At 34.7% G+C, this 26833-nt stretch overlaps 1 protein-coding gene and 2 long non-coding RNA genes across 3 annotated transcripts; 2 read left to right on the forward strand and 1 right to left on the reverse strand.

The window, feature by feature from the left end:
• The first annotated feature begins 2751 nt into the window (after positions 1–2751).
• LOC109802996 (GDSL esterase/lipase At5g45910-like) lies at positions 2752–3716 on the forward strand. Its single transcript, XM_083071960.1, has 2 exons — positions 2752–2989; positions 3475–3716. Exons 1-2 carry the CDS (start codon positions 2752–2754, stop codon positions 3714–3716), a joined length of 480 nt encoding a protein of 159 aa, XP_082928086.1.
• An 11664-nt stretch (positions 3717–15380) lies between these two features.
• Positions 15381–17254, reverse strand: LOC145956581 (uncharacterized). Its single transcript, XR_014432822.1, has 2 exons — positions 17048–17254; positions 15381–15560 (listed from the first exon to the last, which is right to left on the reverse strand). It is a non-coding gene; the product is annotated as an uncharacterized LOC145956581 (long non-coding RNA).
• A 4546-nt stretch (positions 17255–21800) lies between these two features.
• LOC114915943 (uncharacterized) lies at positions 21801–25455 on the forward strand. Its single transcript, XR_003804211.2, has 6 exons — positions 21801–22147; positions 22276–22351; positions 24630–24688; positions 24839–24965; positions 25046–25108; positions 25195–25455. It is a non-coding gene; the product is annotated as an uncharacterized LOC114915943 (long non-coding RNA).
• The last annotated feature ends 1378 nt before the right edge of the window (positions 25456–26833 follow it).

Raw genomic sequence — 26833 nt, forward strand, 5'->3', positions numbered from 1 at the left:
GAAAAATATCTTTTTGGGAGTGCCAGAGCGTGTTATTTATAGACATCAGGAATGGCCAGAACGGCCTATTTCGGATCCGGAACAACCCGTTCTGGACTCATTCATCATGTGTAAAATTGGCGTCTAGAACGACCCATTCTTAAACCAGAACGGCTTATTTTGGAGTTGAGTTTTACTCATAATGGCCATGTCTGGAACGACTCGTTCTTAAACCAGAACGACCCGCTCTCAACTAGGGTTATAGGCCTTTTTAGTAGTTTGGAACGACCCGTTCTAGTTTAGGAACAGTCCATTCTGGGCTACTAAATATCACAAAAAATTTCTAAAATACTTTCATATAATTTGTGAAAAACGGGGTGTTACACTTAGAAATTGAAGGGTTTTTGTACCTTAAGTTACATGGACTACTAAATTTAAAATATAAAATCCAAACAACAAAAATTTCAAATTAAAAATTGGTATCATATGAATTAATAAAAAGGCTAATTAAAAATAATAAAAAAAATACAATTTACATAACAAATTTTGTTTATACTAAAATGTGACAGAATTACAAGAATTAAAAGTAAAAGATTGTAATAATACTGGAAAAACATTAAAATAAAAGAAGAAATAATAAATAATACAATTGAAAAACTAATTTATACTATAAATTCAAAAAAAAAAAACTAAAATATATTAACAAATTATTAATATTAAACTATTTAATTATAATAGATGCTATTGTAAGATAAAATATCTAATATATATATATATATATATATATAAATAAATAATATAAAGATATAAAAGTTTTTATAAGGATAAATTATTAAAAATACTAAATTAAAATAAAAATAACAACAAGTAATCATAGTAAAAAAAATATTGAACTGCTCCGATATCACCTCAATTACATTAGGTGCCATAGAATTTTCCTTATTTTTATTGTAAAAAAATGTGTACATAATATTATGTTGTCACTTAATCTTTCATTCCTAATTATTGTATAAATTATTTATTTTATATTTTAATATAATTTATTATATATAAATTATCAAAAGTAAAACTTAATTTATAATTTAAAATAATAATATAAGTACATAAAATATTTAAAGAGTTGCATATAAATAGTGTCGATAATTAAATATATATTATTTTTTTATAAGAATATGACATATTCCTCATTTATAATATTTCATTTTTTTTTTTGCTATATTTCTAGTTTTAATATAGTTATTTTAAGAGTATAAGTATTTCATTAAATTAAGTTTGATGTGTGCATAATAAAATTAACTTTGATATTTTTGATGTATCACTTCCGACAAATATTTTAATGTAACGGTTCCAACTACTCAAATAAAGATAAACTTAAATATACTTTTGGTAACTGTAATATTATATTTTTTATATTTGCATCCTTATTTGGTTTTAATTCTAATAATATTCTCAGTTCTTTGCTCATTGTCCATTCAATATATAATCAATTTGCTTAGTCACTATCAATTTTTTTCAAAGGGACTAATTCTAAATGAACAAAATATAAAAGGGTGTTAAATGAAAAATAATAGATATATCATAAATAGTAAAATAAAATAAGAGTGATCAAAAGAAAAAGAAAAAATTACAACACCAAAATTAAATTAAAAAATAGTATGATATAGGGACAACAAACATATTTAAACCATAATAATATTTTATGAGTTTTACTTTGATATATTCATTTAATTCTCTACTCAATAATTCAAGAGGGAAAAAGTTAATCAACTTTATGATCTTTGTTGATAGATATAGTTAAAAGTTCGGATTAAAAAAATAATATAAAATATTTAAGTTTGACATTAATTAAACGTCAAATAGAAGACTATTTTTGCATGGTTAATATAACTTTGTAAAGTTTCTAAATGAAGCATTTGTTTTAAAATTAAAAATATAATTATTTTCCAACTTATCTATATTCATTCAATTGTTAAATATTTGTATCCTACTTCTTTCAGATGTTATTTTTTTTTTTAAAAAATTATGTTGAAACAATTTAAGTTGAGTAATTTATGTAATAAATTTTTTTTATCCACAATAGAGTTATTACGATGAGGAAAATAATTTTTTGAGAAATAAAGACAGTTTGGTTCAAGCATATAAGAAAATCGTTACAGCCTTTAATTGTTGTTGATGAACCTTGTTAAAAGAAGTCAAAGGAATGAACCATATTATCATAGAATGACTAAAATAACAACACAAGTAATGTTAAGGAGTAACAAACCTATATTCAAGGATGTATATGTATTAGTTAAATGTATGAGAATACAACTTGCAACTCTCTTTTTTAAGAAATATAATAGTTAAGCGATGTCAAATTAACATGACAGTAACATTGCGAGACAAAATGGTGGTTTATGTGACAATATATAATGCTTAATTATAATTGATATTCTTGTACCCATGATCACACACAAATGTCCATTAAACCTTTCTTGGGTTATAGTAACATCATGAAGATAGTCATTATCTTTTGCATCACCTTTACATGTGGTTTTCTTGGAAATGTTATTTCAAATTCCAATCCTCTCCCATATGAAGCTATATTCAATTTTAGTGACTCCATAAGTGACACCGAAAATGCTGCTACTTGTTACCCATCTATGGATGATAATAGCCCTTACGGCTCAACATACTTCAAATAGCCATTAGTTGTTTACATATCTTAATCGAATTTCCTTAATAGGAAGGGAACATGAATAGTGTACTGGTGGTTGAAAAAAATACTAACCTATGGTTGTTTCAATTGTAGCTGAGGCATATGGTTTGCCAATGTTGCCATCATATCTCAATCTCAGCAAAGGTCAAGACGTTCGACAAGGAGTAAAATTTGCATTTGTCGGTGCAACTGCACTTGATATGGACTATTTCATACAAAAAATACTCATTCCACCATCGACGAATATCTCGTTGAGTGTTCAACTTGATTGGTTTAAGAAGTTAAAACCTTCCCTTTGCAAAAATAAACAAGGTTTTACCAAAATTCCTTTAGTAATGTTTCTTCTATATACATGATTTTTTTCCAAATATGGCTTACAAATGTTATTCCATTTTATGACAGAGTGTGATAACTACTTCAAAAAGTCATTATTTTTCGTGGGATAAATAGGTGGAAATGATATCAATGCACTTATTTCGCAATTGGGTGTAATTTTGTTGTCTTAATAGTAGTGAATAATAGTAACAAAGATGACTATGATCAATTTGGGTGCTTAGCGGCTTATAATGTTTTCATTAAATACTATAATTGGAGACTCAATCAAACCCTGGAGACACTAAGACAAAAGAACAACCATGTTAAGATAATATATTTGATTATTATGGTGATGCCAAACGTTTATTTGAAGCACCACAACAATATGGTACCTTTTGTTTTTTAATTTCTTATATTGGATAAGCAATTTTATTCTGACTTGTTTGTTTCTTATGCTTTATTTATGTACATTAATGATGCAGGGTTTTCTTTTGGTAAGATTGACACTTTTAAAGCATGTTGTGGTAAAAGTGAACCTTACAACGTTGATGTACATATATTTTGCGGAAGCCTTGCTTCAACGGTTTGCTTTGACCCTTCAAAACATATAAATTGGGATGGAGCACACTTAACTGAAGCAACTTATAGGCTAATAGCAAAGGGAATAGTTGAGGGTCCTTTTGCATCTCCTTCTCTTAAATCTCCTGCTTTCAAGATAGCTTAAAATTGACAAAAGAATTAAGGGAAGCTTAACTTATTTTGATCAATTCAAAATTAGGATTTATGTTTCTTTTACAAGTTTTTGTACACAAAACCCCTATTAAGCCATATAGCTTGAATGGGGATCTTGTGTTGTCCTTGTTGTAACACCCTAGTTTTCAAAAAGGTTATTATTATTATTATTATTATATGGTATTTTGTCATAATTATTTTAATAATTATAGAAGAATATTATTTTGTACGTATTAAATAAGTATTTTTACTAGCATTTTTAAATAAATATTTATATGTTTTAAGAGAAGTTGATTTTATATGATATTTTGTTATTGATATTATATTATTATATTTTAGGGTCAGAAATATATTATTATTACAGAGGAAAAATATTTTATAATATACATGTATTTATTTTATTTAATTATTTTGAGGAAAAAATGAAGTAGGTTAGAAGAGAAGGAAAATGGGTTGGGTTGACCCAACCCAATGGATTAATTTTAAGAAATGAGTCGGGTAGCGTTAACCTTATTTGCCTCATTTGCGTTCTAAAGAGTTAGGGCAAAAAAGAGAAGAAACAAAGAGCTCTAAGGAAGAGTACTCAGGAACGATCTTAGATCACACCAAGACCATTCATCTTCTGCTCATTCAGGTAAGGGGGAGTGAGAAACCTTACTCTGGGTGTGGGAACGTATGATGGGTAGTGGGATTGGGCTCCAATCCTGTGTTTGTTGTATGCTCATGTATGAGGGGTTTTCCCCAATTGTATATGTTTCATCTATTGTTCATCTTGTATGTAATTAATTGTATAAATTTCTTGAATAAATGATTAATTTCAATTTTAAAATTGTTATTGTATGATTTGAGATTTCTGTGGGTTCCTATGGGAAACCTTACGAGAAAACGGGCAAAATATGAATGCTTTTTGTTTTGCCTTTTGATTGCTTTGTTGTGTTCCTTGTTGGATGTGATGCATGAGTATGTGGTTAATTTTGAAAATGAATATGTTTTTATATGAATTAGAGTGCTCTGTGGGTTCCTACAGGAAACCCTATGAGAAAACGGGCAAAATATGAATGTTTTATGTTTTGCCTTCGGATTGCTTTGTTGTGTTCCTTGTTGGATGTGATGCATGAGTATGTGGTTAATTTTAAAAATGAATATGTTTTTATATGAATTAGAGTTTTCTGTGAAAATTGTGAATATGATGTGATAATATGATGATGTGATATGATAATGAGACATGGTAATGTGATATGATGATGTGTTATGATGATAAGACATGATGATGAGACATGATAACATGATATGGGAATGAGATATGAAAATGTGATACGAGAAAAGCATGGAGTCTTGATTGACATGCATCATGTGCATAAATGTTTTTAAGGGATTGATATGGAATACACCACCAGAGAAGGCCCCCTAGTGTAAAAGCTTTGGGGATTAGTCCTTGGGAATAGTTTGGTTTATAAGTGTGACACCCTTACTACCCCAACACATAAATATTAATCATATAAATAAACTTAAAGAATAAAGTTTTTAACGTTGGTAAAAGGGTTCACATAAAACCTTCATATTCATTTATCAATAACCAACATAATAATTGAAAATAAAACTTGAAAGTTTACAAATTGTTTTCAAAATCATATTTACAATTCCAAATCCATATCAAATCTATGTCCTAAAAATCCTCTGCCCCGATGTCACAATATCAGAGCATACCCACAATTCAACTGTTGGCATTCTACTCGTAGCCGGATCTTCCTCACCTAAAACATCCAAAATTTATACGGTGAGAAAAGGAAATATCTATATGCAAAGTACATACCACCACATCATAATGAAATCTCATCATAATTCATATATATAAGCATGTATCATAATTTATCAATCCATCACCCTCCACACCATTTTACGTTTAACAATATCATTTTCACGTCCATAATTCAAGCCAATCTTACAATTAACACTATGCCAAGACCTCGCCACATCTGACACAAGTGATACGGGTTAATTGCCTCACTCAACCCACACCATACCAGGGTTCGTATCATCCCTGATCATCTAGGAGTACGCTCGTCCCTGAAGCATCACCTACCCAGGGTTCGTATCATCCCTGATCATTCAGGAGTACGCTCGTCCCTGAAGCATCACCTACCCAGGGTTCGTATCATCCCTGATCACTCATGAGTACGCTCGTCCCTGAAGCATGAATGTGAGGAACCACAATCACATTACAATCCATACAATCTCTTGCAATTAACCCTATGTCAGGGCTGCCATAATCGACATAAGTGGTGTGTGTTAACTATCTTACTCATCCCACACCATACTAGGGTCACGCCCTCCCTGTAGCACCACTTACCCAGGGGTCGTGCCATCCCTAGTCACTAGTGTGAGGAAACACATCACAATCACAACCTTAATCATGTCCATACAACATCTCATCTCATATCATGATTTCATATCACATACACAATTTCATATCACATACTCAACAGATAAGTCTAACAAAATAAGGGTTTACACATCCTCACGCAATTCACCATGAATACTCATTATAACAATAATATAAAACTCAGTTAATTCCCCAGTTTAATACAATATTAAATCAATAGAATTATCAATTTAATATAACATTCATAAATGTAATAATAATCAATAAATTAGCAATTTAATATAATTTTAATACAAACGATAAAATCTCCAATTATTCCAAAACCCAACTCACAGGCACTTTTCTACAATTTCGTTCACCCTCTCAGATCATCATTCTTACAAATTATTAGCATATCTATAATCCTCAACACATACAGAATCTAATGGGATCCTCAATTTCTCAAACAGAAATCATCCAATTTTTCACAACCTAACTTACAGGCACTTTTCTATAATTTCGTTCTCTCTCAGAGCATCATTTTTACAAGTTAAACATATATTCGTAATCCTAAATATATATAGAATCACATAAGATAATTAATTCTCCAAACATAAATAATTATAAAATTATTCATAACCCTAAGGGCTCTTCCTCTACCCAATTCCCTCATGTAACTCTACAAATAAATAATCTCCTTTTCCCCCGTACCTGGATAAATAGGAACTCGGGTAGAACCTCCTCCCCTTTTTCCTTAAATAAGGATCGGAACTAAAACTGGAGCAGAACTTCATCCTCTGAGTTCCCCTTGGTCTTCAGAGAGAAGAAGAGGAACGAAAGAGAGAACAGAAGAGAAAAGAGAGTGAGAATGAGAGGTGTGTAGAAATGAGAGGATTTGAGGCCTATTTATAGGATTTTTCGCCCACCTACCACTACGGCCCGTTCCAAAATCGGAACGGCCCGTTCTGGGCCCTCCAAACCTACGTAAATTTTTCAACTAAAACGGCCCGTTCCCAAACCAGAACGGCCCGTTCTCAAACCCAGCAGAACGGCCTGTTCTAATTCCAGAACGGCCCGTTCTCCAAACCAGAACGGCCCGTTCTGCTTCTAAAATTTTGGCCATACTCACTATTCCAGAACGGCCCGTTTCAAAATTGAAACGGCCCGTTCTGGGCCACGAGTTAGGCCTTTGGCACACGAAAAATGGGTTGTTACAATACTCCCCTCCTTTAAGAAATTTCGTCCCCAAAATTTTTGTAATGGTAGACTTCTCTCTTCTTACTTTCTATTCCTTATGTAACCTCACTACGTTACTGATATACAACTCTATCAATTTTATCAAAGGATTTCTAAGGGTAAGACATATAAACTTGGCGAGTCTATCCACTGAAACACAAATAAAATCAATCACTTAAGCGTCTTAGACAAACCTACCACTAAGGTCTATCCACTCACCATCTCACTTCCAAAATGGAGCGTCTAAGTGCTACAAAATTCTTAAAGATTTCTAGTATGCTAACCACAAGTATACAATTGCTTTACTCCTCTCTTCATCTTAGGCCACTACACTTCCGCTGCGCTACTCTGATACATCGTAGTAGCTCTTAAATGAATGCTAAGAGTACCCTTACGTTCTTTTTCTAAGATCATCCATTAATTCTGTAACGACCCGCCATGGTCTCTACACTTAGTGGAATCGCACTACTACTAGTGAACTAAGGAAAATATTAAATTGGATAACTCATACATACGGGTATAGATAAGAATAAAAATAACCAAATTCTTTAAATACAAAATAAAATGCCATATATGTACAATCATCCCAAAAATAATATTCCCTAGTGCCGGTCAAACTCCCCGTCTCGCAGCGGTCACCTCGACTTCAAGCTAGGCCTGATCTGCTCCCATACCAAGTATGATCATCGCAGTTCTACCACATGGAAACATAAGGGTAAGCTAGAATTCACAAATGAATCATAATAATCTATACTACACAATCGTATTCATAGAGTCACACCATACACTCTATCCAATACTACTCATGCATAAAATATAATCCACCAGTCATGAAGTCAAACACCACACTTCATCATATTAATAATCATGCAATAAATGCATCTCATGACAGATATCAATTCATATCAATCATCTAATGCGTCGTCACGCATACACCTAGGAGATCTCCATAACAATAGAGCTGTATAAGTGACATTCCATCCTACCGAAACCACCCCAACCGTTTTCACGCCCAAAGCGCCCGCTCGGTCACAGCTAAACAGGATATAATCCTCCCTCGGGTTTACTCGGATGATGTCACTTACACACTTGGAAGTCCAGATCCACCGTCAGGTATAGCACAGCTGGGTACGGGCTTACCACGACCTTGGCATGCATTAACCAAGTCAATTGTGGAGTTCGCCCACCGACTATCCGCAAGGATCCACGCACCTTCCCGAGTACTTGGTTAAGGGAATAACCCTCGACCTCATACCCCGCTCCAACACTAGCTAAGGACTTAGAGGAGACTCACCCAACCCAGTGGCCTATCTGAGCACCACTCTCCCAAATCCAGTGGCCTCCCAGAGCACCACTCTCATATATCAGTGGTCTATCCAAGCACCACTCTCAAGAGACTCTATGTGAGCTCTTCCAGTTTGAAAATATTTTTCCTCTCCTCAAGTCCTAAGCTAGACTCATGCCATAGGCATCACATGCAATCATGCATCATACATCATAATGGTCTGCCCACCATCATGATCAACAATCATACACATGTCATAAGACATCACATGCAATAATGCATCATACATCATAATGGTCTGCCCACCATTATGATCAACAATCATACTCATATGAACATATACGCATGTCATATCATATTCAAACATTCATACGTATCATCACAAAGCATACATATGAATCACACCTCACCATACATCATATATCATACATACATGATCTAAAACTTTAACTTTAAACATGCATAAGCATCAATTCATTCATAAACTTATTCACCTCGGCGTAGCCTGAGCTCGCCCAGCCTAATCCCAGCCTGAGAGTCCTAAGACTCATCCACGCCTAGCGCATTCAACCTGCGCCCGGCCTAAATTCCAATAACAGAGTTCACAAACTCTCATCCACACCAACAAATCCAGCCACATGCAAACACAAAATACAATGCATAGACTCCATACAACTTAAATAAACCTAGAATCAACATGCACCCATCTGATGCATCAAATTCACCAGAACCCCCATTTTTTTTCCAAGACTTTGAACAATTAGCGAATTCTCCGATCCAGCCATGGATCCTCAACTTTCATGCATCAATTGAGTTTCTAAACTCACATGCAACTTAAATAACAAACATTCTAGCTTCCCTTACCTGAAGATTGGCTCAGATAGCCAAAGACTGAACAAAAGTAGAATTTCCCCTCGAGGCTCAACTCGGAACTTTAGTCTTCCCAAAACAAGCTTTCTGATCTGAATTTCAAGAAAAGTCAGAAGGAGTTAGTGATCTAGAGGAGAAAAGGAGTCAAATAGAGAAATTTGGGAGAGAAAGGAGCTCACTGACCCAGAGACCTTCTCTCTAAAACTTCTCTCTAAAAACTCTGAAACTCCTGAAGGCCCCCAACCCCCTATTTATAGACTTTCGGATTGGCCCAGAACGGCCCGTACCGAGTTCGGAACGGCCCGTTCCGAACTCCCAAATCACGCACAAAATTAACGCCCAGAACGGCCGGTTCTGAAACCAGAACGGCCCGTTCCGGGACTCATCCGGAACGGCCCATTCTCCCTCCGGAACGGCCCGTTCTCCCTCTAGAACGGTCCGTGCTCCCTCCAGAACGGTCCGTCCTCCCTCCAGAACGGTCCGTGCTCCCTCCAGAACGGCCCGTTTTCCCTCCAAAACGGTCCGTTCTCCTTCCCAGAACGGCCCGTTCTCAACTACAATATGTAGTTCAATTCAGTAGCTTGGAACGGCCCGTTCCAATTTGGGAACGGCCCGTTCTGGGCTACTGAATCAGCCTTTTTTTTTTTTTTTAACAATGTTACAATACTCCCCAACAAATAGGAATTTTCGTCCCCGAAAATAGGTCTACCTGAAGAGAGGAATGGATACTGTTCCTTGAATTGACTCTCCACCTCCCAGGTAACCTCACCAGTAGCTGCATCCCAAACAATTCTCACCAAGCTGATGGATTTGCCACAAAGCTTCTTCAACTTGTGATCAACCACAACTACCGGTTTCTTCTCATAGGTCAAGTTCTCTCTAACTTGCACCTCATCCATCTCTACCACTTGACTCCGATCTGGGATGTACTTCCTAAACTGTGAAATGTGAAACACATGTTCTCCCTCATCAAATTCTAGAGGTCTCCTCCTCCTATCGATATAGGACTTTCATCAACTCTGGGTAGCCCTCAACCTTTGCTGAATTTATCTCACCATCTCAGTAGTCTGAAGAACTAACTCTGGACCAACCACTACTGGCTCACCCTCTTGATACCAACATAATGGAGTCCTACACCTCCTGCCATATAAAGCCTCAAAAAGTGTCATGCCAATAATTAAGTGATAACTGATATTATAAATAAACTTTACCAATGGTAACACCTCTTCCCAGCTACCCAGATGATCCAACACATAAGCTCTCAAGAGATCCTCCATTGACTGAATTGTCCTCTCCGACTGACCATCTATCTGTGGATGATAAGCAGAGCTCAACCTCAACCTCGTCCCCAAAACTTGATGCAGAGTATGCCAACCTGAAAGTAAACCTTGGATCTCTGTTAGAGATAATACTGTAAGACACTCCATGCAACCGTACTATCTCTCTGATATACAACTGTGCAAGCCTCTCCAAGGACCACCTCTTGATAGAAAGAAAGTGCGCACACTTGTCAACCTATCAACAATCACCCAGATAGAGTCACTGTTCCTAGCTGTCCTAGGCAACCCAACCACAAAGTCCTTAGTGACACTATCACACTTCCACTCGAGAATCTCCATCAGCACTAAGCTCAAAGCACTAAGCTCAAAAACAGCTGCCCTCTTAATACCAAGCAATCCCAAAATCCTCAACAATTCTAGATCTTGTAATTGCTTAGTTCCCACCTGTCTCAAGAACTCATTAGTTATGGTGATCATACCGCAACTAATGTGATCTTGGACAACCTCCATTTCTAGTCTCAAATCTCTAAACTACTCAATCAGCTCCAACTCCTTAATCAACATAGCTGACACATGAATGGATTTCCTACTCAATACATCCACTACCTCACTCGCCTTCCCAGGATGATACATCAACTTAAAATCAAAGTCCTTTAGGAATTCCATCCACCTCCTCTGCCTCATATTCAAACTCCTTTTTATCACTAAATACATTGAATCTCGCATCATACAGATAGTGTCTCCACGACTTCAAGGCAAACACCATAGCTGCAAGCTCCAAATCATGAGTAGGATAATTCTTCTATGAGTCTTATGTTGCCTCGAAGCATACACTACTATTCTCCCTTCCTGCATCAACACACAGCCCAACCTCTGGTGAAAAGCATCACAAAAACATATCAAAATACTCACCAGTGTCAGGTAACACCAAAACTGGAGAAGTAGTCAATCACTCCTTCAATTCCTGAAAACTCTGCTCACAAGCGTCCATCCAAACTAAAAGCTGATCTTTCCAAGTCAGTTAAGTCAAAGGCATTACTATTCGAGAGAAACTCTTCTATAAATCTCTGATAGTAACCCGTTAACCCAACAAAACTCCTAATCCCCGTAACAGTCCTCTGACGCTCCCACTGGATCACAGCCTCCACCTTGGCTGGATCTCCTGTAATCCCCTCTATCGATATCACATGCCCTAAATCTCACCTCAAACAGTCAAAACTCACCCTAGGACAGCTTGGCATACAACTACCTCTCTCTCAGTACCTGTAAAACCAACCTCAAATGCTCATAGTGATCCTCCAAAGATCTAGAATACACCAATATATCATTGTCGCCACCGGCCCGAAACGGGCTTTCGGCATTCGCGAAGGATGGTTGGACTCTTTTATTTGTTTAAAAATATGGATTGCTAGAATGACTTATTCTCAAACTGAGACCTTGTCAAACGAGCAATTTTATTAAAAGGCTCACTAATCCATGTTAATCCCAAGCGGGACCCTCCATGGATTAGCGGTTTTCATAAAAAGGAAGGGTTCATGGAGTCGCCACCAATGTTTTACTCAAAACATTGGAAAAAGAGGTTTAAGGCAATCGATTCAAAAATCGACTTCGGCCATTACAACCAGAGTCGGGTAAGGGAGTCGGTTACGCGTGGGGAAGGTGTTAGCACCCCACAGCGCCCCTTTCGGGTTCCCTATGACAGATTATTTAAAAATAATAGTGCAAAATTACTAAATTACCCCTATTTATTCTAAGCAATTATAAATTAACTATCTACATGATGACAGTTTAAATATGTACACACAGAAAGCGGTAAAAGAAGGGACTTTAAAGAGATAAACCTTTGAAGCGTGCTTTCTTATATATCTTGACAGAAATTGGGAAGCGTTTTGGCGTTCCCTCCCTCTACAAGACCGCTCGCTCCCTCCTATAAAATTTTAACTATGGAAATCCGGAGGATTTCCCTTCGACTAGGTTCGAGACTCAAGCAAATGGCTCGTGACTCAAGAACTTCGTCGGATCAACTCTCCGAGTGATTTCTAGGCAGAGCACTGCTCAAAAAAACCCAGAATACTCAAGAAGAGGGTTCAAACTCAGTGTGAAAGTGTCAAATGACGTCCAATTGACGTCATATTTATAGGGATGAGGCGCAATACGGCCTCTGGGGGTCAATACGGTCCGTATTGAAGTTTTGAACTACAATACGGCCGTATTGAATTCAATACGGCCGTATTGAAGTTCAAAAAACCTCAATACGGCCGTATTGAAGTTCAGTGCAGCCGTATTGAAGTTCAGTGCAGCCGTATTGAATTCAATGCAGCCGTATTGAATTCAATGCAGCCGTATTGAAGTTCAGAAACTTCAATACGGCCGTATTGAGTTCAGTGCGGCCGTATTGTAGTTTAAAATGTTCAATACGGCCGTACTGAACTTCTGGGAGGCCGTATTGGGCTTCATTCCCTCCACTTTCTTATTTTTTGCTACTCTAAGACCTCTAAACCTACAGATTGTCGTCCTAGGGTCTTCCAGGGTCTTCCAGGAGTCCTTCCGGCTGACTTTCCTTTGATCTTCGAGAGTCTTCGAGTCTTATTTCCGACCCGGACAATTTTAGGGGTCTACAATCATCAAAACATCGAAGCTCCCCTCAGTTGATCCATCAACTCATCAATTCTCAAAAGCGGATACCTATTCCTTATCGTCAATTTATTCAGTTGCCGATTACCGATAATCACACAAACGGGCCCCACCATCTTTCTCTACTAACAGTACCAAGGCACCCCAAGGAGAAACATTGGACCTCACTACTATTTCTCCAACAAATCCTCGATCTGTTTCTTCAGCTTTACCAACTTAGCTTGAACCATCCTATAAGAAGCCACTGATACCGATCTTGCACCCAATACCAGGTCAATGCTAAATACAACATCACGCATAGGTAACAATCCCGGCACATCATCTGGGAACACCTCAGGAAACTCACTGAAAATCTCAATCTCAGTGATGGCCCTCTCCATCTCAATCATTCAAAACGACAAACAACATGAAGCACTCAGCTCCATCTTTCATCAACTACTTAGCCTGACCCGCTGACAACAACACCTCATCCTCCAACTGAGGAAATACCAATCTTCTCCGAGCACAATCTATAAGGATGTGATGGGTAGATAACCAATCCATCCCTAAGATTATGTTAATATCTATCATGAGCAACCCAATCAGGTTCACTCAGAACCTCCTACCAAAACACCCCTATTAGGAATCTCATACACACCTCCAATGTCATCAAAGAAATTGAAGCCAGAGTAGATACATACAAAACAATGTGCCTTACAGACACCAACAACCCAATCTCCCCACACAATCAACAAAAATAAATGAATGTGTGGCACCAGAATCGAACAAAAATAAAACATCCTCACCTGCTGCCTTCCCTTTCCCCTTCACCAAGTCTGATGAAGTGGAAGCCTCTGCACCTGATAATGTAAACACTCTCCCCGCAGTTGTAGGTTTGGGTGGCCTCGGGGCACTCCCAGATGAAGTCAGCGGTGTCTGACAATCTCTAGAGATGTGGCCTAGCCTACCACATCTGAAGCAAACATTCCCCGGATGAGAACAATCTCTAACCATATGTGCTCTTTCACATCTGTAGCACCGCACCAACTGTGCTTCGCCCTGAGAAGTAACAGGTCGAGGTCCCCTACTAACAGCTCCTCTCTGAGACTGTACAGGTCTGTCATAGGGTCCCCTCTACTGGCCTCCCCTCCTGAACTCTAGCAGCCTTACCACTGCTACTACCACCCTCCAAACTCTCAACAGTCTTTGCCTTCTCAACCAAGGCAGGAAACTCCACTATGGACATAGGGACTATGACCCTCTTCAGCTCGTGCCTCAATCCCTCTGCAAACTTTCTACATCTCCAAGCCTCAGATATGGCCTGAGAGTAGAAACGAGCTAAATGCTCAAACCTCATAGCATAATCTAGGACAGACAGGCTCTCTTAATGCAATCCCTATCAACAGGTACACTCCTGTTCTCTAACATTTGTTTGGTGTCTCTCCACCAGTACTCAGCCTCGCCTGCCAGTATACATATTGCATAGGCCAACTTCCTTTCCTCAGAAGATCTCAAAACACTGAAGATCTTCTCCATCTCACACAACCACTAATATGCCACATCAAGATCTGAATCCCCCTTGAACTGAAGAAGCTAACATCTCCTGAACTCTGCCTGAGAGACCACCGGTCTAGCTGCCTCAACCGCAGCTCTACCCACCTCCATCTGAGCAAAGTAAGCACTTTACTATTGCATCACTATGGCCATCATCTCCATAGTTCTAGCGATATGATCAAACTGAGACCTCATCATACTAAAAGAATTCAAACATTCTTTTACTAACACTTTACCACTACAACTCACCAAAATTAACACATATCAAAGATATGACACAACAGAAACATAGAAGGATCACTCCCCACAGAGCATCCTAACAGACTCGACCGGCTCTGATACCATAAAAGTGTAACGACCCGCCATGGTCTCTACACTTAGTGGAATCGCACTACTACTAGTGAACTAAGGAAAATATTAAATTGGATAACTCATACATACGGGTATAGATAAGAATAAAAATAACCAAATTCTTTAAATACAAAATAAAATGCCATATATGTACAGTCATCCCAAAAATAATATTCCCTAGTGCCGGTCAAACAGACAAAAATCGCTACCCAAAATGGTAACCCTAACACGAGGATCAAACTCCCCGTCTCGCAGCGGTCACCTCGACTCCAAGCTAGCCCTGATCTGCTCCCATACCAAGTATGATCATCACAGTTCCACCACATGGAAACATAAGGGTAAGCTAGAATTCACAAATGAATCATAATAATCTATACTACACAATCGTATTCATAGAGTCACACCATACACTCTATCCAATACTACTCATGCATAAAATATAATCCACCAGTCATGAAGTCAAACACCACACTTCATCATATTAATAATCATGCAATAAATGCATCTCATGACAGATATCAATTCATATCAATCATCTAATGCGTCGTCACGCATACACCTAGGAGATCTCCATAATAATAGAGCTGTATAAGTGACATTCCATCCTACCGAAACCACCCCAACCGTTTTCACGCCCAAAGCGCCCGCTCGGTCACAGCTAAACAGGATATAATCCTCCCTCGAGTTTACTCGGATGATGTCACTTACACACTTGGAAGTCCAGATCCACCGTCAGGTATAGCACAGCTGGGTACGGGCTTACCACGACCTTGGCATGCATTAACCAAGTCAATTGTGGAGTTCGCCCACCGACTATCCGCAAGGATCCACGCACCTTCCCGAGTACTTGGTTAAGGGAATAACCCTCGACCTCATACCCCGCTCCAACACTAGCTAAGGACTTAGAGGAGACTCACCCAACCCAGTGGCCTATCTGAGCACCACTCTCCCAAATCCAGTGGCCTCCCAGAGCACCACTCTCATATATCAGTGGTCTATCCAAGCACCACTCTCAAGAGACTCTATGTGAGCTCTTCCAGTTCGAAAATATTTTTCCTCTCCTCAAGTCCTAAGCTAGACTCATGCCATAGGCATCACATGCAATCATGCATCATACATCATAATGGTCTGCCCACCATCATGATCAACAATCATACACATGTCATAAGACATCACATGCAATAATGCATCATACATCATGATGGTCTGCCCACCATTATGATCAACAATCATACTCATATGAACATATACGCATGTCATATCATATTCAAACATTCATACGTATCATCACAAAGCATACTTATGAATCACACCTCACCATACATCATATATCATACATACATGATCTAAAACTTTAACTTTAAACATGCATAAGCATCAATTCATTCATAAACTTATTCACCTCGGCGTAGCCTGAGCTCGCCCAGCCTAATCCCAGCCTAAGAGTCCCAAGACTCATCCACGCCTAGCGCATTCAACCTGCGCCCGGCCTAAATTCCAATAACAGAGTTCACAAACTCTCATCCACACCAACAAATCCAGCCACATGCAAACACAAAATACAATGCATAGACTCCATACAACTTAAATAAACCTAGAATCAACATGCACCCATCTGATGCATCAAATTCACCAGAACCCCCATTTTTTTTCCAAGACTTTGAACAATTAGCGAATTCTCCGATCCAGCCATGGATCCTCAACTTTCATGCATCAATTGAGTTTCTAAACTCACATGCAACTTAAATAACAAACATTCTAGCTTCCCTTACCTGAAGATTGGCTCAGATAGCCAAAGACTGAACAAAAGTAGAATTTCCCCTCGAGGCTCAACTCGGAACTTCAGTCTTCCCAAAACAAGCTTTCTGATCTGAATTTCAAGAAAAGTCAGAAGGAGTTAGTGATCTAGAGGAGAAAAGGAGTCAAACAGAGAAATTTGGGAGAGAAAGGAGCTCACTGACCCAGAGACCTTCTCTCTAAAACTTTTCTCTAAAAACTCTGAAACTCCTGAAGGCGCCCAACCCCTTATTTATAGACTTTTGGATTGGCCCAGAACGGCCCGTACCGAGTTCGGAATGGCCCGTTCCAAACTCCCAAATCACGCACAAAATTAACGCCCAGAACGGCCGGTTCTGAAATCAGAACGGCCCGTTCCGGGACTCATCCGGAACGGCCCGTTCTCCCTCCGGAACGGCCCGTTCTCCCTCCAGAACGGTCCGTTCTCCCTCCTGAACGGTCCGTTCTCCCTCCCAGAACGGCCTGTTCTCAACTACAATATGTAGTTCAATTCAGTAGCTTGGAACGGCCCGTTCCAATTTGGGAACGGCCCGTTCTGGGCTACTGAATCAGCCTTTTTTTTTTTATTTTAACAATGTTACAAATTCACTAGTCACTTTCAACATAATCAATTCAATGCTCCTAAGGATAATCTCACACACCAAGCATAAGTCTCTAAATTCTCCAATCAAATTCAACCCTTAAATCATCAAAATGATATACCAGAGGTCATCATAATCAAGGCATCTGCCACGATATTGGTTTTACTTCTATGATCATCTCTAAAGATTAAGCACCTAAGCATAAGTTCACTAGGTATACATATCATATCTCTAATTTCATCCCTCCATCTACACCCAAGTCAAACTCTTATCTTATAGCCTCATATCTTGTCACCAAAATTGTGCTTCTCCAATTTCCTTCAACAATCCATTCGTTACTCAAGTCATACTTAGTCTCACACTACTAAGAGTAACCTTATAAGCCAAACTTAAATCTCTAACTTGAGCCAAAAGGATTCATCTCTCTAATCATAAGGGAAGATAAATATAAATGTTTCCTACACGGATGTTACTTTTGCAGGAGTTTGACATTCAGATCAAAGACAAGAGTGGTGCAAAAAACTTCGTTGCAAACATTTGAGTAGGACAGAGGGGAGGATTGTTGATCCTCTCCTTATTAGAGATGATTTTCCTGATGAGTAGTTGATGCTTGTACATGATATTGCTCCTTGGTTTGCTGATATTGTTAACTATTTGGTTGCTTCTATTTTACCTCCAAATGCTTCTAGGTCCCAAATATATAAATTGAAAAGTGATACTGAATATTATGTTTGGGATGATCTTTACATGTGGATGTTTTGCAATGACAAAGCTATTCGTAGGTGTATTCTAGATCATGAGATTTAGTCAGTGCTCCAATTCTATCATGCTTCAACTATAGAAGGGCACTATGGACCATACCAGACCACCAGGAAGGTGTTGGATAGTGGGTTCTACTGGCCCACCATCTTCAAAGATCCACACAAAGTCTTTGGCACTTGTGAGCAGTGTGAGAGATCAGGATCGGCCACCACTAGGAGACATGAGATGCCTTAGTTAGAGCCGTCAAAATGGGCCGTGACTCATGGGCCAACCTGGCCGACCTTGAAAATAGGTTGGGTCATGCCAAAATAAATGAAAATTTTGTAGTAAGTAGGTATATTTAAACGCGACCCACTTTCACTCGACCCACCTGGACTGAACCTGTGGTGGGCCAGGCAGCCCACCAACCCACCCAATTTGTTTTTTGCAATGGAAATTTGATTATGGTTTATAGTTAATTTTGTATGATGGGACATTGAAATTTTTTATTTTAGACTTCTATCATGGTTTGTATTTAATTTTGTATGATGAGTTATGACTTATGACTATTAATGATGCTAATTTTATGACTATTATGTTAATTTATAATTAATTTGAAATTTTGAATTTTGTTGGTAATTTTTTTTTAATTTTTTGGTGGGTTGGTGGGCTGAATCGTATGACCCATCAACCCGTAGTGGGTCGGACCGGGTCAACAAAATTTTGAAAAAATCAAAAGTGGATTGGGTTACGTTGGCCCATTTTTAAAGTGGGTCAAGGTGGATCGGCTCACGTGGGCAAGACTGACCCCTTTTGACAGCTCTAGACAAATGTTGTGGCTTACAAGAATCATAACAAATTATGATGTTTTTATCTTGGGAATTTAATTAAATAACTCATATCTACTCTCAAGTCTTGTTTTACTTATTAAATGAGATTTTTCAAAGTGTAATATGTAGATTATGCAATATTTAAGGAAAATGTTTAAGGAAAAGATAATCTTTATTGGGGTATAAGGAAAAGACAACTAACAGTCTTTATTAAAAGATAAAAAAAAAAAAGATAACAACGTAATTGTAAAAGATATATGAAAAAAAAATTAAAAAATATTTTTTATTTTCAATCTCTTTATCAAATTTTTATTGGTAAGACATAATGTGAGACATTTAAATGAGATAAGTGATTTGAATCCCTCTTGAACATACAATTGAGTTAAGTATGATTCTATTCATTTGGAGTAAAATGTGTCTTACAAAAGATACTTATAATCTTTATGAAAATATAAACATTTGTGTTTCTAAAATGTTAAATTTGTTTACTTTTTTCATTTATAACCCTTAATTCGTTATAAAACATTAAATATATTTTTTTATAAAATACTAAATTTATTTATCTTCATTTAATATTTTATAAAATATTAAAAAAAATCATGAGAAGATGCTGATAATCAGCTGGTTAAGTCAACATCTAGATCTTACATATAAGTCAAGTCTTCCTGTTGGAGTTAAAGCACTTAAAATTGAAGCTCTCATTGGTCACTTTAAGCATATCCCACCCAAGCACTTTGGCCACTTTATTCAAAGTAAAATGTCGCTTTTTGGTGATAACATGTCAAGTTTGGTAATCCCCTCTAGAAAGTTTGCACTTGTGGTCTTTTGCCTTTTGTTGACTTTAATTAAGATATATAAGTGTGTTTTATCTTGTCAAGTTCAGCACCAATAAACTCTCACCCTTCATAAGTATATATATAAACGGAAACCTAGCTTGAATATATTAGTGAAAAAAGGAACATACACCAAACTTCAATTTACTTCTATTTTACTTACAAATTGTGATTAAATTAATTTTGAAATGATAAGGTTATATAATATATCCTATGCTGTCTTATACTGTTGCTGTCACCTCATTGTTAAATATGCTTTTCCATCCATAAGTAAATTTCAGTAGTGGAGTTAATTATTTTATTTTAACCCTTTCGCTTCGTGTACTTGCATAAACATTATGTTAAAAAAAAATGTGGCTAGAAATTTAGTGGAAGCCATAAATATCAACTTTTCCAATTAAATTTAATGTTTCAACCAGGTAGATCATACATAATTGAACACACATGAGTGTACATATGAGTACACGTGCACAAATATTCCTCCGTTTTAGTCATTTCTGTCTTTTATAAGACAAAAATGATTTTCTCATGCCTGTATGGGATGTGAAATAAGGGTAGAGACTAAAAAAAAATGATAATAATAAACAAAAAATTATAATTCATGAGATAAAAGTAAAAATAAAAATGTAAATATATATAAAAACATAAAATATATATATAAATCAAAGTTATTTATACAGTAAAACAGGACACATTGTCAAAGTTCATCATGTTCACACTTGGCAAACTAACATTAAATAATATATATTTTCTACCTAAATACTTTTGATTTAAAAGCCATGACAATCATATAATATTTCCTTCACATCTTATACAAAATGTTTCCTTCACATCATGTGCCTTTACAGTTCCATTTACATCCACATAAAAAGAATTTAATTTCTTCTTTTTTATATTTTTATTAGCTTACACAACAAAAGACTCTCTTGTTAGCTTTATCTTGTTTTTATTATTATGGAATTAGAAAAGGAATAAAGACACAATTCCTCTAACAGTATAATTAAAAACAAATCTACACTAGATTTGAAGTATAGTTGCCATATCCAAGATTGAAGTATCAAACATGAGAATCTAAAGTCCACCAATCCTAAACCCAAATAAATCTGAAAATTCATGAATTCTTACAAAATTCTCTTCTTTTCTTTTTTATAACAGGAATCTTTTGAAACACTTCTTAACTACTGGAATCTCTTCATCTTGATAATTATTTGGATTTTTAGTTGAAATCCCTTTAAATCAGTTAAATATAGTGCTTATAAATAAAGCAAAAGCTAACAACATTACATAATCAAAATATAATCAATAAAAGTCATTTAATTAAAACAAAATTTTATTTTGTTAAAAGAATGTGCTTTTCAATGGGAATCCGATTGTATCTGTCACGTATCAATTTCTAAATGGACGTGAATCAGTGGAAAATTTAATTATTTCACTGCACGTGTCAATATCTAAATGGGCACGAATCACACTACTAAAAATATATATTTACCTAAGGATTTTCATGCAAAAAAATATTTGTAGGAAATTATTACAAAAATTCTTACAAATGTGAATCTCTAATAAATTATTGCAAATATTTTTGTAATTTTAAATTCGCAGAAAATTCTTGCAGATTTTACTGCAACATATTAATTATATAAATTTTTTGTTGTAAATAAAAATTTCTAAAAAAATTTGTAAGAATTTTTTTATTTTCCTGCAAAATTTGTTTTAAATTTAAATTCCCAGGTAATTTTTTTTTTTTGTAAAAAATATTTCCTGCAAATTTTTAAAATTTTTTTTGAATCCTCCGTTTACACACGTTGTCGTCTCCTTGCCACCACCATACTACTTGCATTGCATTGACTACATCACCTCCACAACATTGTCGGTAACACTATTTTTCCACAAAAGCACCGCACAATACCATAACACTTCTCTCAACTATTCTTCATCACCTCTAAAATATCATCGTGCCACATCCACAACACTTCTCTCCTTTTCTCGCACCGCATACATCTGTTAGGATTTTCGTTTTCTCTCCTTTTCCTTTTCTCGCACCGCACCTCTACTTGCATTGCATTGACTACATCACCTCTGCAACATCGCCGGTAACACTATTTTTCCACAAGAGCACCGCACAACACCATAACACTTCTGTTAGGATTTTCGTTTTCTCTCCTTTTCCTAATTTTTCTCACCGCACAACACTTCATTTTTTGTGTGCTTTTGAATGTAGATTTGAAATACCAACTCAATAAGATAGAAGACAATGCTTGGAATCTGAAAAATGTAGAAGCAGATGTTGGCTGGAGGTAAGATGTTGGTTGGATATGATTTCCTTGCTTTCTTCCATGTTCTCAACCTGTTTAATTTTGATCTAAGTTGAAACTGCCACTACACATACTTGTTTGATTTTAAGAGAAAATGCTCTAGTTTTTGGAACAGAAAATTACTCTGTAGACTACAGAACATGGGAGAAGAATCTTATCCTACTATAGCAAATTAAAATGCATACTCCAAACCTTCAAACTCTAAAATTGCTGGGGCAGGGAGAACACATTATGCAAAAGCAATATTTCGAACCCTCTACATATATATGCTACTACTTTTCAATTTCAATGTGTTTATATATGTTTTCGTTATGCATTCCGATCGAGAAGTCTGATCCCAAGTATATTTTTCTGTAATTGGGATGCCACTGCAAATGCACATCATAGATTGTTGTGGGAAAAACATGTGTGAGAGTGAGACAAATTAACAGTTATAGCAATCTTGCCAGCTTATTACTAATACAAGAATTTTACTTTAAAAAAAATATATGTTGAGAATATACATCTACAAAATACAAATACCAAAACTTGATTGTACAGTAGTTCATCACTTTATTTTAAATGATATATGATGGGAAGAAGCTAGTTATACCTTATAGTTATATAAAAAAATAAAAATCTGATGAAATATATTATAATTCTAACTGTCAAGCTAATATATGAAATTATAAAAGGATTTATCCAATCATTTATTTATATATATATATATATTATTTTAATTATATTATTAAATATTTTTAGATATAATATTTTTAATAAAAACTTTTCGATTTTTTACTGTTTATGCACATTTTGACAGTGAAAATTGAGGTTCATGTTTTGAGTTTTCATGCAAGAAGCTTGTCAAAATAGGCTTTAAGTTTTCATGCGATAAGGCTCTTGGTGAAAAGTGCTTAATTCTGCTGTTTACACAAATGCAAGCCAAATCATAGAAGATATGTGTTCACCATTGTTGCACATTCATTCATGATCAAATAGCAAAACCTACTAAAATTCTCATTACTATTTTAATTTTATACATGGAAATGCATTAACAGCTTTATCTTGTATTTGTATAACTATGTCTCTTCCTCTGTGATTGATGCCATGTTTTCGTTTGATCCCACTCAGAAGTTGGTGGTTATAATAGGTGGTTTTACTGGATTCTGGCCTTGGTGCAAGAAGTTTAGGATTGTCTCAGCAATGATTCTAGAAATTCTGTTTCTATGATTTGTTTAGAATAAGGCACATGAATTTCTCTATGCATATTGGATGCTCATTGGTGTCTCTATTGTTCTTTGTCTTTGCTTCTCTCTTGGATTATTAGTTGCTTACGTAAATCATTTTGTTCCTTTGATGCTAACAATTATATTTTTACATTAAATATTGAGCATAGTCTTGTGAGTTGAGTTGTTTGCTATAACATGATTTTTTTTCTGTTGTATTTTAATTGAATGTATTTCTAGAAAGCCTAAAAGAGGGAACCGGGTATTGAGCAGTAGAAGCTAGAATTTGTCAAAATAAATTATAAGCAAGCAATATACTCTTACATACTACATACCACCCACAAACACATTTACAATTAACTATATATTAATTTTTGTTTTTTTCTTGTTGTTTACCTTCATCCATTCACCTTGATATACACCGATAGATATTAACAAAGTACTTATGTATTCCTTACCTACTGGATGAATGATTTATGACCAAACTCATAATTCCTTGTAACTATATATCTCACTTATATCATTAATTAAAAAAAATACATTAATTATTTTTATTTCAGTGGGACACTCTAAGATGAAAAGAGCTCAATTTCATTATAAAATAAATGTTAAATGGATAGGAAAGAAAACTAGGCAGTGGTGACAGCAAACTACTGCTATAAATCACATATCTACTTAATTTTCTTCAATTTACGTAAGATAAAGTTTATTTAATCATTTTATTCACAATTTTAATAACAAAAATATCGAATACTTATTCATTTTAAGTTGTTAAATTATATTAATTCATTTTTCTTTTCTTTATACTTCTAGATATAAGTAATTTTTTAAAAAAGATATGGCAATAAATGTTCTTGTTAAAACACTGCCCTTCGTGTGCTGGATCTTGTAAATTTTAAAAATTAATATAATAACATCTTTCAAATTTAGTAATTAAAAGGAGTGTTTACTTTTTTTCTTTCTTATGTCATTAACCTTTTTAGTACTAGGTCACTTTTATTTTGTTTATGTAGTACTCAAAGATAATGTTCTAATTATCTAAGTTTATAATGCAGTATCATGAAGTGCCTTGTGATAGTTTGGATGTTTAGATGCTTTTAATTATATATTAGAGGTATGTTTCCCTCCTTAACTTCCAAATTATAGTCCTGCTTCTAATTTATTTACTCTTGTTGTATTTTATTTTCTTTTAATTGTTATTATTATATATAAATATTCAATAATATATTTTAAAATATATTTTATTTTCTGTTCGCATTAGCAGCTCTAATGCAACACCTTAGGATTTGTTGGTTCTTGTTCACATTTACCATTGTCAACTCAACATAACAATGAAAGTAATGACGAAGATGATGAAGATGATAGTGATGAATATAGTGATCATATTGAAGGTGATATTTGATGTCTTTTCATTCTTTGAAAGAGGATTTTGCTTTAATATCTTCAATTTTTTTAATTTCCTTCTATTCAGGGCATGGTAGATTATAGGTGCAAGTTATGGTGGACTGTAGATACAAATTGACTCTAGTTCATGGTATATCATGCATACGTTATATTATTTATTTTTTAGTACATGGATTTTGCCTTGACATATTCATTTTTTCGTTTATTTTTATGCAGGGCATGGTTAATTGTAGATACAAGTTATGGTTAATTATAGATACAAGTTAATTTTATTACATGGTATATCATTTATTTTTCAATATATGGTATTTGCATATTATGTAGAACTAAATATATTTTGTTTGTCTTTTGAGTTGTTAGGATATTTTTTGGAGATGTATTTCCAGACTAAACCAAGTATCTGCCTTATCATTTTTTCACTTTTCATTTCCTGAAACCCTGACGTATCATTTTTGTTCAACTATGTAAATATCTAAATGGGCACGAATCAGTGGAAAATTTAATTATTTCACTGTATTAGATACGGTAATATATATATCTATATATATATATATATATATATATATATATATATATATATTTATAATATCAAACATGTCATTATTAGAATAAAATGTATGATATCTTTTTAATCCAAAAATACATGGTATCTGTAGTTACGGAAATAATTAAATTAAATAATATTGATTATGATATTTGACAATTTTAGAATTTTAGATACGGTAGATAATTTAATTGTCCCTTTTATTATAATTTTTTTATTACTTTCTTATAAAATAAATTAAACATTGTAATGACTGTTATCCAATAATCAATTAAAAGTAGGAGAAATCTCAACCCATATCTAAATTAATGCATAGTAGCGTATGTCTTTATGCAGCATTCCTCCTTTGCCTTAAGATATAATGAATTAAATTCTCTTTAATCTTTAAGATAAATATCAAATTTTCTATTAATATTTTGTTTATCACTTTTTATCATTACTTATATTTATGTTTCACTTTCTTTTTCTGTATAGGTGTTGAATAGAGTTTAATCTACACTAAACTTTACCTCTTTGGTTAAACAAAATATTCACATGCATGATAGCAACTAGAAATAGGAATAAGATATGTCTTAAACCTAAATTTATGATCTAGTATGTATTTTCCTATTTAACAAAATAAGCTTAAAAAAACTCATTTATTTTAAAAGGTTATTTTTAAATTTATAAAAAAAAAGTCTGTTAATTTGAAAGTTAGTCTATTTATTTATATATTATAATAAAAAAATAATACATATGTTATTATAAATAATATAATTAAATAAATAAATTTGTAATACATAAAATTAAATTATTAATATTTTTGACATTTTTACTAACTTAACTAAATATTTTATATTCTTTGTTCTCAAAAAATAAAAAATTTAGCGGTCACATTTTCACCTTTTCTTTTCGTACATTTTTATGGTTGTTTATTTAAAATATTTTCAATGAAATATAGAAAATAGTTTTAGAAAGTTTTTTTCATTTGAAATAAGATTATCTTCTTTCATATATATGAGTGGACATGAGTGTGTTGAGTTATCCTCTTATATTTATTTTTATTTTTATTTTTATTTTTATTTTAAGTTTTAAATTTCAATAATAATAAAGTAAATTATTTTTTGTCATAAAAATTAAAAAATAAGACTCATACGTATATTTAAAAATAAATTTATTGACTTATTCAAAATTAAATTTATCAATTTATTTAATATTATTAATATAAAATAAGTTTTTAAATAGATTAATAGAATTAATCAAACTTTCAAAAAGATTAAATTATACCTAAAAAAACTAATAAATAATAGGTTAGATTTAAATTTAAATTTT

This window comes from Cajanus cajan, chromosome 3, assembly GCF_000230855.2.
Source record: "Cajanus cajan strain Asha chromosome 3, NIPB_CcT2T_4, whole genome shotgun sequence".
Taxonomy (NCBI): Eukaryota; Viridiplantae; Streptophyta; class Magnoliopsida; order Fabales; family Fabaceae; genus Cajanus; species Cajanus cajan.